This window comes from Metarhizium brunneum, chromosome 2 (genome assembly GCF_013426205.1).
Source record: "Metarhizium brunneum chromosome 2, complete sequence".
Classification (NCBI taxonomy): Eukaryota; Fungi; Ascomycota; class Sordariomycetes; order Hypocreales; family Clavicipitaceae; genus Metarhizium; species Metarhizium brunneum.
The window spans coordinates 306025-320662 of record NC_089423.1 but is presented as its reverse complement, the minus strand read 5'-3'; the positions used below and the strand labels follow the sequence as shown (position 1 = coordinate 320662).

The 14638-nt window shown below is 39.5% G+C and overlaps 3 protein-coding genes across 3 annotated transcripts; 1 reads left to right on the top strand and 2 right to left on the bottom strand.

The window, feature by feature from the left end:
* Nucleotides 1–1312: 1312 nt before the first annotated feature.
* G6M90_00g030720 (uncharacterized protein) lies at nucleotides 1313–2924 on the bottom strand (the record flags this gene model as incomplete). Its single annotated transcript, XM_066130070.1, has 4 exons — nucleotides 1313–1784; nucleotides 1847–2531; nucleotides 2614–2734; nucleotides 2856–2924. The coding sequence occupies 4 exons, from the start codon at nucleotides 2922–2924 to the stop codon at nucleotides 1313–1315; spliced, it is 1347 nt and encodes a 448-aa protein (XP_065986309.1).
* Nucleotides 2925–9916: 6992 nt separating this feature from the next.
* On the bottom strand, nucleotides 9917–10495 carry G6M90_00g030710 (uncharacterized protein; the record flags this gene model as incomplete). Its single annotated transcript, XM_014684179.2, has 1 exon — nucleotides 9917–10495. The coding sequence occupies one exon, from the start codon at nucleotides 10493–10495 to the stop codon at nucleotides 9917–9919; it is 579 nt and encodes a 192-aa protein (XP_014539665.2).
* Nucleotides 10496–11268: 773 nt separating this feature from the next.
* G6M90_00g030700 (uncharacterized protein) lies at nucleotides 11269–11647 on the top strand (the record flags this gene model as incomplete). Its single annotated transcript, XM_066130069.1, has 2 exons — nucleotides 11269–11565; nucleotides 11645–11647. The coding sequence occupies 2 exons, from the start codon at nucleotides 11269–11271 to the stop codon at nucleotides 11645–11647; spliced, it is 300 nt and encodes a 99-aa protein (XP_065986322.1).
* Nucleotides 11648–14638: the final 2991 nt, after the last annotated feature.

Genomic DNA, 14638 nt, shown 5'->3' with positions numbered 1-14638 from the left:
GGCAAGTAATAGGCTTGCGGGTCCGTACTATCAGTCACAGCAGGCAATTAAGCCAGCCAGTAAAACTAGGTACCCATAATTTAAGACGTAGGGCTATAGCCCAACTGTCTTTGAGCCAAATTGCTTAGAGGCCGAGTAAATCGCTAATAAGTAGGGCATAAAGGTGGGTGTGGAGATCTGCCAGATTCGTGTGAGCAATCAGCTGAGAAACTTTGTATGCATAAGAAATGCTCGAACCTGGAACAGAGCCTGCTGCCGCTAATTCCTAGTTACCGGAGACTGCCTGATCTTTCTTCGAGTCATAGGTGCCGGGAACTTAGTAATCGTTTGAAACGTCCTTCGCTGCTACAACGTCCACGTAGCCCTTTTGATTGCTGGCACCGGACGGACCCAAGACATACTTTTGCACAGCGCCATGGGATCATAAGGGCGACACGAGACCTAAGTTTCCCCTACAGTTCAAATAATTATGTAGGCTCCTGTCGTTGCCCTGTTGGTAGAATCCTGACTTGAATATTTCAGAGGGAGGTTGAGCGTCGCCGCGGGGAAAGTCTCCCTTCATGCTGCTACCTGCTTTGTTAAACTTGGCTGCGTCAGCGGCAGAGGTTGTGCGAGGATTCAATGGCGGTGCCTGACGTCCGAGGACATTCAGGCACCTGATGGCGGCTCTCCTCGCGCGATCGGCCTGCTCAACAACACTGTCAAAGACTGCCTTGCCAATGAGCGCCGGGTCGGCTTGAGACGTAGCAGACTTCAGGATATCGGTAAATCCGTCAGGAGTCTGGCTTATGTCTGAGGCGCACAGATGGCACGCGCTGTAAGCAGAGCAAGCAGTTGGTAAGGCTTCATAGTTGGGTAAAGAGGTTGAGCCGAAGCCAAACTGAATTAAAGGTTCTTCTTTTCAAGTTGGTCTGTATTTTTTGTTTTCTTTTTTCCAAAGGGACAATGTCACAAAAGCAACACGCTGTAATTAAACAGCAGCTGTACCCCCCTACATTTCCCGTGGACACACGACGTGCAAAGGGCCGAGCAATAAAGTAGCTACTCGATCAACGAAACGATACTTCATATTTATAAGGGTTACTATTGCCGCTTTTAAACGCTCCCCTTTCTAATTTCTCTATTTTCCAACCAATACCGCGTGAATAGCGGCTTGATAAACTGCAGATATATCCTTCTAACGGGCATACAATGAAGCAAAACAAGCAGTCCCAATGTGTTGGCCCAGACGCCAGCTGCATAAGCAGAAAATGGTAGCTGGGAAAAAACCCATAGTTGCCGCCCAGTCCATGGTTCCTTTTACTCCTTTTCCCTAATTATTAGCAGACGACCTTCTTGCAGCCGTTTGGTCCCTCGCCGTTCCTTCCATGATATTCTCATCAAGGGATAAGGTCTGCAGAGATTGTATCCGAATCTTGCCCCTCCTAGCCCCCGACTCGTCTTCATTATCCTTTAGAGTATCCTGTAGATGAGCCGGTATCAAATTCGACTGAGACAAGTCAACCAAGTCGTTTTCACAGCCCTCGTCAACAATCCGTGAAATGCTACTGCGCCTGTAAAGATTTCTCGATGTGAAAGAGGAAGATGCATAAGAATCCGACTTGAATGTCTGAGGGTACATGCGCATGAGTATGAGGCGCAAGGCAGGCAGACAAGTGCAAATAAACCCGACCGACACCTCAATCGTGGACCAAAAGACGACACTCCATTGATCCCAAGTTGGGTTGTACGAGTTGGCAAAATGGACCAGAGACTTGAGCCGGAGCATGGACACAATGGTAATTCTTGTCACGCAGTTAGTCAACCATGTCTTCAAGATCCGAGGCCCAACAAGGCAAGCACTTACATTGCGCCGGTCAAGAACATGATAGCCGCGGCGACCTTCTTTTTCCAATGCAGCGTGAGCCTCTTGAGCTGTGTCAGCGGCAGGGCAAAGAGCCAAATATCCGCCACGACGCCAATCACGCCATTCACCCATCCCGACGCATTGATATCGACGCAATGGCCTGTAGTTGAAGCATCGCCGTTGAACTTTTCCCAGTTGTACGCGACCGGCGTGCATTGCAGCACGGTTTTCAGGATAAAGGCCAGTCCGCAAGCGACGTGGAATGCCACAGTCACCCACAGCAAGCGCCGAATGACAGTCCCCGGGAATATGCTGAGGTAGAACAGAGACAGCGCCACCTTGATCAGCATCATCAATGTCAGGTACAGAATCTCCATGACGTAAAAGTAGCGGCCGAACGCGATCAACGTGGGTATATCCAGCGTCCAGATGTCTCTCCCCAGCCCCGTCGGAGTCAGAAAAAAGACCTGGATAACGATGCTGGGGACTCCTAGAATGAGGCCCGCCACGATTGTCCAGTCGTCCAGGCCGAGTCTTTTGCTGGTGCTGAGGTACTTTTTGAAAAAGAGTCGCATGACGACTAGTCCGAGGGCCACGCTTCCCAGCAGAAAGTTGACGACTCGAAACTCGAGGCCCTTGTCTCTGGTGGGTTCGTTGCACAGCGTTGACGTCAAGTTTCTCGAGACTACGTACAAGATGCCGTTAGTTGCAGTCTGCAAGCAGCGTTGGCTCGTGAACGGCACACACGGGGTTCGGCGAGCACTTACAGAGCGCATCCGACAATCCACATGATTGAAACATGCATGTCCCCATGGCAGAAGTATATCCTCCGTGCTGGCATATGCAGGTTACGTTGGCGACGTCGCATCTTGCGGCAATGCATGACGACTGTTCCGTGGTTGGATGTTAGCCACAATCCCGTCCCTTGATCTCGCCTACCCGCAGAAAACACGTCGTGCAAGTTTGACAAGTCTGGTTGTATAGAAATATTACCGGGGACGCGACTCACAGCGCAAGCCGGCAGCTGCGTGATATTGACAGCAGAAGCCGCGAGGTGCACAATCCAACCAAACTCCATACCGGTCGAAGCCCATACTCTCAGGGTACGGACCGGGAGTTATACAGTCGAAATTGATGCAGTGTTTGTCGGCATGGCAGTCGCCTAAATGCTCTTCATCATCGCCGAATATTTGACTGTCGTCCTCAATCGCGTCACGAGCTGTGATGCCGTCGTCGAGTGAATGGTCGCGACTCACGAGAGCCGTCGGGACACGCGACCTTTTGAACGTTGGGATACTTTTATGGATCGTAACATATACGTGAACGTCTGATGGGTGGTAGGTGGCATTGGTTTTCAAGACAAAAATATATGGCGTAGGTCTCAGTCTTGTTTCTCGCCAGATGATACTTCATGTCCATCCACTTGCTTGCACCGCACAAGCAGCGACTATTTCCTCCCTTCAAATGTCAAGTACGGACGGCAACGCCGGCTAAAATTGGCGATGGTAACTTGCGGTTTAGTGCTGTCACGGTATCACGGCCGACATCCCCGGCAGCCCGTCGACCGCACGGCCCTCTAGACTTTGGCATCCTGGCAGCAAGTCCCTGGGTCATCTCCGCCACTAGGGTCTTTGCTGTCTTGTTTATTCTCGTTTAGTAGAGGTTGACTGGCAGTCCGTCGGTCGCTAATCTAATATGGGATGAACTAGCACCGGCCATGTCTTTGACTAGTTACATGGTGCCCCCTTGGAGCCAAGAACTTTGTCCCTTTAATACAAGCCCACTCGCATCCGGATATACAGTATAACCCCTGTTTGATTAACCACCCGTGACCTCACAGGGGGGTATACAACCAATAGAGAGTTAAAAGGTGGGGTGAATTAGTACTTAATTTCTTAAGAAAAAGGTAAGAAAGCTGATATTTCTTATTATACCCCACTAAATTACTTAACAGCCACTTACTATACAGCAGCTAGATTACCAATACGCGAACAAGTCTAGGGTGGATACTTCTAGATAGCTTTTTAGTAATCTTATAACAACTAAAATTCCTAAAAGATAAACTAGTTATAGTTTATATTAATAAAATAATTAAGATAATTAATTTAAGTAATTAAATATTATATTAATAATAAATTATAAATTATAATTAAGTAATTAAAGTTAAAAAGTTATAAATAAAACTTAAATTAATATAATAATTATTATTAAAAGCTAAAAAGCTAAAATTTATTTATAAAAAAAAATTATAATAATTATATAATTTATTATATAAAATTAATTAAGTAAATTAAAACTTAATTTTTTTAATTTTTATATTTATTAAAGTAATTAAACTTTAAATATTTTAATTACTTATATACTTAATTTTATTAAAAATTTTTTATTAATAATTATTATAATTCCCTCTAGAAAAGGTAAAACTACTAATATAAATTTATTTAGTAGCTTTAGCCTTATAAGCTTTTTTAGCTTTTTTAGCTTTTTTAGCCTTAGTTTTATTAGTTTTATTAGCTTTTTTTATAGCTAATTTTATAGTTTTTTTAATATTATACTTTAATTTAATATTTTTAAAGATTTTTTTTTTAAATTCTTAATTATTTTTATAATTTTTTTAATTTTTATAAAATTAAAATTTTTAGTTTTAAAATAAGTATTTTTTTTATTATAAAAAGCTTTTAATTTATTAATAGCTATATTATTTATTAGGCTTTATTAGCTTTAACTCTTAAAAGTTATAATAAATAATCTACTTATATTAGGCTTCTTATTATACTTAGTTATCTTATTGTTATTAATAGCTATAATAAATATTAGTAAGTAAGCAGTTACAATACTTATAAGAGATATATATATATAAGGGTAGTAACTTATAATTTATTATATTATTATAATAGGGTTTTAATAATAAAAGAATAACTTAAATATAAAATTAACTTAAAATATAAGAGAAATCTTATAAATATATTATATATATAGGTATTTTAGGTTTTTAATATAACTTAATATAAGTTATAGCTAAAAAGTTAATAAGTTTATATAATAATATATAAAGTTTAATTATATAATAATAGCTAAGGCTATTATAAAATAGCTATAATTAATAAGCTATAATATAATATAAATTATACTAATATATTTAATATATTATAATATATAAATAGTTTATTTTTTTAGTTTTTTATTATTTTTAGCCTAATATAACCTAATATTATTTTAGATTTTACGCTTATATAATACTAGTATTATATATATAATTTTATTTAACTATAAAGCAAATTAATCAAATATTAATTTAAATAATTAAATATTATATTAATAATAAATTATAAATTATAACTAAGTAATTAAAGTTAAAAAGTAATAAATAAAGCTTAAAATAATATAATAATTATTATTAAAAGCTAAAAAATTAAAGTTTATATATAAAGTAAATTTAAGAGTTTTTATATATTATAAAATTAATTTTTTATTTATTAAAATTCTAATAAATTATAATTATATATATATTATTAATTTATTTAAAGCTTATTAAATAATTAATAAACTTTTTCTTATTAATAGCTTATTTTAATTATTAATTTATTACTTATTATACCTAAGCTACTAGGTAGCTTATATAGCCGGCTTAACTTATAATTTACACTGCAGCTTATAACTAGGTTATAATAATAAGCTTAATATAAGTAAATTACCTATTATAATTTTAAGAATTAAAGCTAATAAGCTTAAAAAATAATATTAAAAAAGCTATTATTATAAAAAATATTAATAAAAAAAATATATTATTAAAAGCTAAAAAAATTAAAAAAATTAAAAAACTAAATAAAATAATAAAAAAAATAAATAAAAAAAATAAAAGGAAAAATTAAAAAAAATATTATAAAAGTAATTAATAAAAAGTAGCTTTATATTATAATTTTCCCCCTTATTATAAAGGGATATATATAATATAAATATTATATAAATATAAAATTTAAAATAATATTAAGTTATATTAAGCTAAAAATAATAAAAAAGTAAAAAAGTAAATTATTTTAATATAATTAATATTATATTATAATTATTAATTAAAATTATTTTATAATAATTTTAGCTATTATTATTATAAAAGTAAATTTTATATATTATAATAATTTTATATTTATAACTTATATTAAATTATATTAAAAACCTAAAATACTTATATATATAGTATATTTATATAATTTTACTTATATTTTAAGTTAATTTTTTTTATTTAAATTATTTTTTTTAATATTAATACCTTATTATAATAATATAACTAATTATAAGTTATTACTTTTATATATATATATTTTTTATAAGTACTTACTAATATTTATTATAATTATGTATATACTGTTATATATAAAGTATATACTAATAATAATATAAGCTCTAAAAGTACTAAGCTACCTAATATAAAGCCTAATATAAGTAAGTTACTTATTATAATCTTTAAAGGTTAAAGCTAATAAAGCTTAAAAGGTAATATAACTATAATTAATATTAAATTAAAAGCTTTTTATAATAAAAAAATAATTATTATAAAGCTAAAAAATCTAATTTAATAAAAATTAAAAAAAATAAAATTATAAAAAACCTAAAAAAAAAAGCTTTTAAATAAATAAAACTAAAATATAACTCTAAAAAAGCTATTATATTAATTATAAAAAAGCTTAATAAAACTAATAATATTAAAAGTAAAACTATTAAATAAATTTATATTAGTAGTTTTACCTTTTTTAGAGGGATATTAGAATAATATAATTATTTATTTTTATATTAAATTCTTAATATAATATTTCTTAAAATTATTAACAGAATATAAAGGAGCGTTATTGTTTCGTAATTTAAGTATATAAGCTTAATCCTATATTTTATAGTAAGGAGTAAATACTTGGCAAGAAATCTAACCTCAAAGCTGTAGCATATAAAGCGGCGAAGAATCTAATTGGTACAAGGTCAGGACAGGCTGCTCTTGTTAGATGCAGTAACTCAAAGGTCCGCCGACCGAAAACATTTCTAGAATTTCCTCCATATATCTAGTATTAATGTATTTATGTGGCAGAAATAGGCTTCCCTAAGGCTACGCTCAGTTCGCCTCTTGGCTCGACCTTTCGAAAAATATTGGCTTTCCTTGTTCATCTTATGTATCACTGCGGCCGGACCGCACCTGTAGCTATATAATGAGTTCCTCCGAAGGCTAGAAGTCACTCGAAAGTTGGTTTTGTCGCCTGGACTTGCGTGCCGTCAAAAGTGGGTGAGATTATAGTTCTTTTAACTTTGCGCCAAGGAGGCCACATGGTTTGGAGGCTTGGCAGCTGATCTTCAGCTCTGACAGGATTCAGCATCAAACAATCTTTGACGCCACAGCAGAAGGATAATTGGCAACAGCCTTTAATCCAGCCTGAGGGGCAAGGATTGATTCCGGATTAACTGGACGAATCAGTAGAGCGGTCAACTGGTGTTGTAGGATGGTAGCTGGTTGTTACATCGTGTCAAGTATAAAATATAACATATATTTTAATAAGCGTATCTAGGATATCGCTGCCCTTTTCCCGTCTATATAATGAACTTTTTTCCGACTCAACTCATTACCTTAGCTGCGGAGTACGTACAAAAAAATCTTTGTGTTGCGAGTAGCCGTGTTATAAGGAGGAGACGGGGGCCAGCTCCAGTGTAGTAGCCCGAGGATCGCTCCCGTCAGATTCTGATACGCACCCATTTAACAAGGCTGCCTCTCCTAATCGTGAAGGCTTGGGAACATTTGACTCGGACATGGATCTATGCAAAGGGTGTGTAGAGTTGTAGGCCGTAGGATATCCGTTGAGAGACGACTGCCTGGAGTAAGGGCTGCGAAGCAACGGACATTGCGGGAATAAAATGGCGAATATTATATTCCATTGCTCTTCTTCCGTTATTCCCGGGCTGGCTGGTATTTGAATCGTCCTTTCAAGTATTTCCTCGTCAATATCGTCATATAGCCCCAAGCCCATCACTCTTCGATCCCCCAATGCGCAGCCGGAATCTTGTATATGCTGGTCTCGATCCTTCATGTGGTCGAATTGTTTAAAGCAGCGCTTACAGTAGGGCCTTAACCAGTAATGCTCCTGTAAGTGATGTTTTAGCAGAGGTATACTGGTTAGAGCTACACTCTCACACCGAGGGTATTTCCTCGGTCCCCATTTGTAGAACGGGCAAGCTAGATGTTTATTGGCTGCCTCTAAAGCCTCCTGTGGCGGTGGCGTTCTCTCGATTGTCTTTGGCAGAGATGCAATCTGTACATCACAGCCCGGCTGAGAACTAATTCTGTCGTGTGATGTCGGGACGCTTGGTGCCCAGGCTGTATTGTGCCCTTCTAACGCTGCTGATAGACAGTGGAGGGCGTCCTGGCATTAGGAAGCCAGTGTACGAAAGTGTTGGGCATAATGGTTTAAAACGATGGCATCTTGCGTGGACTTGGTCGCGCCCTTTGCAAAAAGGGGCTGCAGACACAGGACGCACTTGCGCGACTGGCTGGGCTCCCACTTACACCATTATGTTAAGTAATATAGACTTAATGCCGAGTAGGTCCCTTTATGCATTTCCCACATATGTATTTAGAATTCTACTTTAAAAAAGAATTTCTTTAGCTCTTTAGAGTGGCAGGGAGATTCGTATACCTAGCAAGGTGACACGGGGTGATTGCTCTGCATATGCTTCTGCTAGGAGTTCCTGCCGTTAAACAGCGTTAGTGGATGCTCACAGTCTGGGAGAGGGCAAAAGTAAATCTCTTTACAGCCGTCACTGCCGGACGAGGACCAGGGGTTGTCGAACCTGCACTTTATTAGACCGAGAGCAGAGAGTTGAGAGGACATTAATGTATAATACTGATACGTACCTTGGCCAGGCAGTGGCATTTGTAGTCTCAGAAGTTGATTCCACTTTCATTACAGGCCTGGCGTGTGGCCCTTTGGAATCCGACTTGGACCGTCGGACATGAATACTCTTGTGACTTTTGCGTATGGGTGATTGAAGGGCCAAGAGGTGTTTAAGGTAGGACGAAATAGCCACGGCCGCTCTGGTTTGGGATACCGGGTTGGCGGCATTGAAGTTTTAAATAACAATGAGTCTTACATAGGGAAATATGGCGCAAATAGAGGATTCTAATAGCTCGGCAGTATATTTTTTAGCGCCTGGATAGAGATGTTTGAAGACAAGGTCCCGGTAGAGATCAGACATGTCGTAAATTTGATCCATGATACAATTTATCATCTTCCAAGGGGTCGCCGATTGACGTCTTGTGTGGTGCTGTGACGCTTTTTGACTGGAATTGGCAACTTTGGAAAGTGACGAGCCCCCCCTGTTAGCTGTCGGATTTGCAACGAGGTCTCGCGAGTCGTCGTGAATATCTTGTAGATGGTCTTTGAGAATGGCAAGGACGTGGAAAAGAGGGCTGGGGTGTATCCGTGCTCTTGCGGCCACCGTGTCTAGGCTTAGGATTCTGAGACACTCCTTTCCGAGATGATGGTTACGTGCGCTGGAAATTTCTCTTTCGCGCCATCGGTGGAGATCTTTCCAGGCCCGCTGCGCATTTATCCGGTTTGGATTACTATAGTCGGTTCGGAGTGAATCTAGCAACTCCAATGACTTGGTCGACAAAGCGCTCAATGGCTGTTGCACGGCCTCTGATGTCGCTGCGAGCCCCTTGGTTAAACGCTCGGGCCCCATGTTCCTGAAAGAAAAAGAAGCTAACAGACTTGACGGGAGAAAAAAAAGAGAAGATGCCGCCGAACCTTGGACTAAGACCTACGTGCTGCATAAATATTTATTCAATCGTGATCTCATGCGACTACCAACTTAAAATGACTGTTCTTGGCCCTAAGGTTTTCGGGCGTTTAACTCATCTAAAGGATGACGCTGTCAAAAACAGTCTGTATGGAATCAATTGGTATTGTATCGACACTATTTGTGGGTCGTGGCAACAACCTTCCGAGTGCCAACACCACAAGTTCAAGTTCCAACTTCTCACATTTTTACCTTAAGTCAATCCGAGGAGCTGTCCACTTAACTCCCAAGCACCAGCTACTGTCTTAAGATGTGTTCTTGGCCCTCCCCTTCATCTACACCGAACTCTTTCTTGCCCACTGGGTTACGGACCAAGACCGAAATCCCTTCCAATTGTTGCGTAGGTGTCTCTGCAGCGTCGTCTTTCAGCGATTGCACGTTTCCTTTGATGTACTCTTGCTGGCTGATTTTAGGCACATAGTGGATTTCGTTGCATTTATACGCATAAACGAAGTTGGTTGCGCGTGCATTGGCGGTTGTCTGATGATTGTCAGCCCCGAAGGCGAGGTTAGCGCCCCCTCGGAATGGAACACCACTTTGGCCGCCATCACCACTTGCCGTGGCCCTTGCTGATATGGCAGTATCCTCCTGGGACTTGAGGCGCGCTTTGATGGCGACTCGCACACCGGTGACAATGTAAAGCCTTGGCCCAAGCCATCCTGTGAGCTCGCTGAACTTGGTGAGCTTTTCCTTGATGTAGGCTAGAACGTGCCTGTTGGTACATATGTGCTCGATGTAGTCCAGTCCAAAAATTGTCGTTTCCCCCCTCACTTCTTTGAATTCCCAGACGAGCTTTGATCGCATATCGTTCGACATGCCTGCCGAGAAGTTGATTGGAATGCCCACAGCCTCACCCTAATAATCAAAGCTAGTCCCGAGATTTTACTTATACTTAATGTTAAGTCCTTTGACCTTACTATAGGAGATCTTATAACTGCTTAGAACTGGAGGAGGGCCCTTGGGAATCAGAGCAGAGCCGCGTCTTTACGGTTCTCTAAGTATCTGTCCCAGTCGTAGGTGGCCGTCTGCAGTGTAGTCCATACAGCCAGTAAAGATCCAGGCCTTGACAGGTCTCGACATGTTCAATGGTTTCAAAACACCGTCTTTATCCAATTGGAATAGACTGAAAAAGCGTCGGTACGGTTGTAAGGCGCTGAGAGTATCCTGTAGAGAGAAGTAAATGCCAATGTGTATTCAATGGGGGAAAAAGGGATGCCAGGAACTAGAGAGTCGACAGGGCGTATTTATAATAAGCTGAATGGGTATCGGGCATATTCGGCCAAGGACCGCTGTTGCTGCTTTTGTTTTTGTTCTATGGTCTCCGTGGCCAAACCCGATAACCACTGTGACAAGAGACCATAACAGACAAGTCTTGAAAAACCCCGTCGACAAGAAATGGCTGAACCCGAAGCCAGGCGCAAATAAGCTCGAGATGGCGCTGTAGCTGAATTGATGTATCCAACTTTAACGCCCACGCTGCTGGGCAGCATCCCTCAAACCAAAAAAACAAATATGTCAAGAGCCGAATGTCCACCTGCCATCTCTTCCTTCAGCCCACTAACCACTTGTTCAAGTTTGCTTTCACTACAATGGCCTCCGTTGATGCACAGCAGTGGTTTGACAAGGTCTTGCCCAGGCTCGCAGAAGAAGTCAGGAAGGTGTCGATATCCGCTACGAATGAACGGAATTTCCAAATAAGAGATATTTCTCACCAGATCAGCATGAGCTTGGACATGCTTTACCTAAGCCTCCGTGTTAAAAAAGAAAATACGACTGGTAATTTTCAACTTTCAGATAAATCATGCGTTGCAGGCTTTTTCCACGAGCTCGACTCCATCATCTCGCCTGCTGTCTTGGACCGCTTAGCGGCACGCAATGTAAATTCGGTATGTGTGAATTCATCACCGTTTAAAATTAATATCCAGCTGGGGGACCTTTGATTATGCGACTAATTACGATTCGCAGTAAATATTCGCCGAATCTCTCTAGAACTTTGCGCAGGTTACGCAGCTTTATAACTATGTTAATCAGTCAGTTAACTGGGACGACGCTTCAGGACTGCTAGTTACTGGTTCTCTCCTGGATACTTACCAGAAAATCACTGGGTATATTAAGATACTTATTACACGTGTTGGACGAAGCGAGTGTATTTTATTATTAGAGGAAATAGGGAATTGTCTTGATTGTCTGCACTGGGCGCTACGTTTCATTTCGTTGAACTGCGGGTGCGAGACTGCCTATAACGAGTTAAGACTAGCTTACTGTAACTCCGTAAGGCTTCTCTTGGAGGGAGCCTGGTGCTATTCGAAAGAGTTGACGTGATATGCTGCGAAGCCTTCGACTATTCTACTCTGTCGAGACAAATCTTTCCATGAGTGTCCAGTTCACGTTAAAGAGTTGGTTTACCCCTTTCTAGTCTGTAGATGATGGACCTCGCTAACAGGCGCCAGTGGCAATGGCTAGCCTTATGTAAAGGCATGTCGACTCCCAAGGGACCCTTGCCTTCTGCTTCAACTATTTGTTGATTAGTCACAGAGGCTCTGCTTACACACTTAGCTTTTTAATGAAAGACTAAGCTGCCGTTGGACAGAAAGCGAAGAAATCACTCTGGATTGATTTGTGCCACATAATACGATAGACTATACAGAGAAGATGATTCTCTGTCTAGTTTTAGCATATTCTTTCCCGAGCCTCTTAGAGACTGGGTGGCTCCCTAGCTATTGGGTATTATCAAATATATCCATTTTTCGACTGGAGAAATCTAAGGAGATTGTTTTGCGCAAACCGTACTTGTCGATAGAATTTGAAAATGACTCTAGTCCTGAACCGTCACAGGCTATCCATGGATTCCCGCAACTTCTTTGGCTGGCAATTGTCGTAATGCGGCTCTTACTAGCGAATAATATTGGAGACTTAAGCTCTTGGGCAAGACTCGAGGTTGGAAGTTCGGTCAATAACGCCCTTAAGTAAGCCGAAAAGCTGCTTCAAGAATGCAAGCGGCATTTCTCTTTCAAGCCATTACTATTTGGAATAAGCAAGTGTCTTGATCTGAAGTCCAAGCCTCCTTATCCTTTGGACTTTATTTACCTGTATCTGGTCTGGCCTTTGGAACGGTCTGTTTTGGACACCTTGCCGGCGACTTCAGTGGACGTTACATGGACAGATCTAGTTAGGTTCTTGGGAAGCAACGATAAAAAGAATGCGGCTCTGGCGAATGAAACCGAAATTACACTGCCGAATCCAATATTTCCAAGAGGCAACCCTGACAACCATTATATAACTTCAACGACTACAAGTGCAGATGCCAATGGGGAACTCGCCTACGCTGTGGGAAAAGTCGAAGCCGTAACCCAATTAGACCAAGACGCTCGGGATGAGTAAGATTATTGACCCGTGGTCAGGACAAAATAGCCGTTGAAAAATCTAACTATCGAATAGGATTAATCGGTGGTGGGATAAGGTTGGGGAAATGCGCAATAGCCTCCGAGAAGCTTTCCCTTGTAATACGCCTTTAATGTCAAAGCAATGGAATAATCTGGTAAAAATAGCAATACTAGACACCGGCTGCAACCTTAATCATGAAATGATAAGACATTATGTTAAAATTTCGTAAACAGGATATCCTGGTATAATTGAATATAAGGACTTTATTTACCTAAGGTAAGCTAGGATAAAGGATAGCTTTACGGACTTGTATAGAACGTTTATAGTATACCTTTACCTTAAGGTAATACTAATAGTAAAGCTATATATTGTAAGGGTTTTTGAGCAAAATAAGGGCAAAGATATAAATTATTATTCTTATATTATATCAGTAAGTAAGGACTTTGTTAAATAGTGATAAAAGCCTAATACTAGTAAGGCTATTAAACATACTATTAAAAAGTGGAAAGTTGATATTATTTCCATGTCTTTTAACTTAATTAACCCGCCGCCAGAAGTCAAAGAGGCTATTAATATCACTAAAGAGCAAGAAGTGCTGTTCTTTGCTGCCGCTTGTAATAACCTTCACTCTACTGAAATTTTAGTTAGGTTTCCTGTAATACTACGAGATAGTGTAATCTGCGTGAACTCTCACGACGCTAGGTTCAATAAGTCGGCATTTTCTCCTGACGCGCGAAATCGAGGGTTTAACTTGTGTACGTTGGGTGAAGGCTTGGTAGGGCCAAGCAGAGACCCAGTACGGGAACGAATCATGAAAGGCACGTCTTGTGCAACTCTAATAGCGGCCGCTTTTGCTGCCATGGTATTGGACTTTTCATGGCAACTCGGACCTGATGGTCCTTGGGAAGATTTAGGGGCCCCAATGTCGGCTGCCTGGGACAAAAACCGTACACACAAGCTGAAAAACTGTAAAGTGATGAGGAAAATCTTCTTCCATACTATGACAGAATATTCATCTCGGCGAAGAGGCAAGTATAACGGTCTTAAGCCATGGCTTTTACTTTCCACTGCGGAAATCAAGGCTTCTACCCCCTTGAAGGAAGCTAAAGTTAAGCTAGAAGATATAGCAAAGAAGTTGTGTGAGTGGGTAGGAAAAAAGCATGAAATATCTAGAATATAACGTACAAGGATATCGGGTTAAGTTCTAGTAAGTGCTAGGTGCTTATAAAATAAATTTTATATTAATTAATAGCCTTTTATATAATAAGAGATTATTTTACTATACTACGTGAAACTATTTAATATTACCTTTATTACTCCTCACAAATCCACTATCCTCGACTTGTAAGTAGCGCAAGTAGTTATACGTGCGAGTAGTTATGCCTTCGACTCCTGTAAATTTGTCAGGAGGTAGGTAGGGCTTGTAACCTTGCTTTGGGTTATACAGACTAACCGAGTTTGTATACTTTTACCTTTATAGCTTTAGTCTTATAATAGCTAAGGTTCCTAAAAAATAATCTAGTTATAATTTATATTAGTAAAATAATTAAGATAATTAATTTAAGTAATTAAATA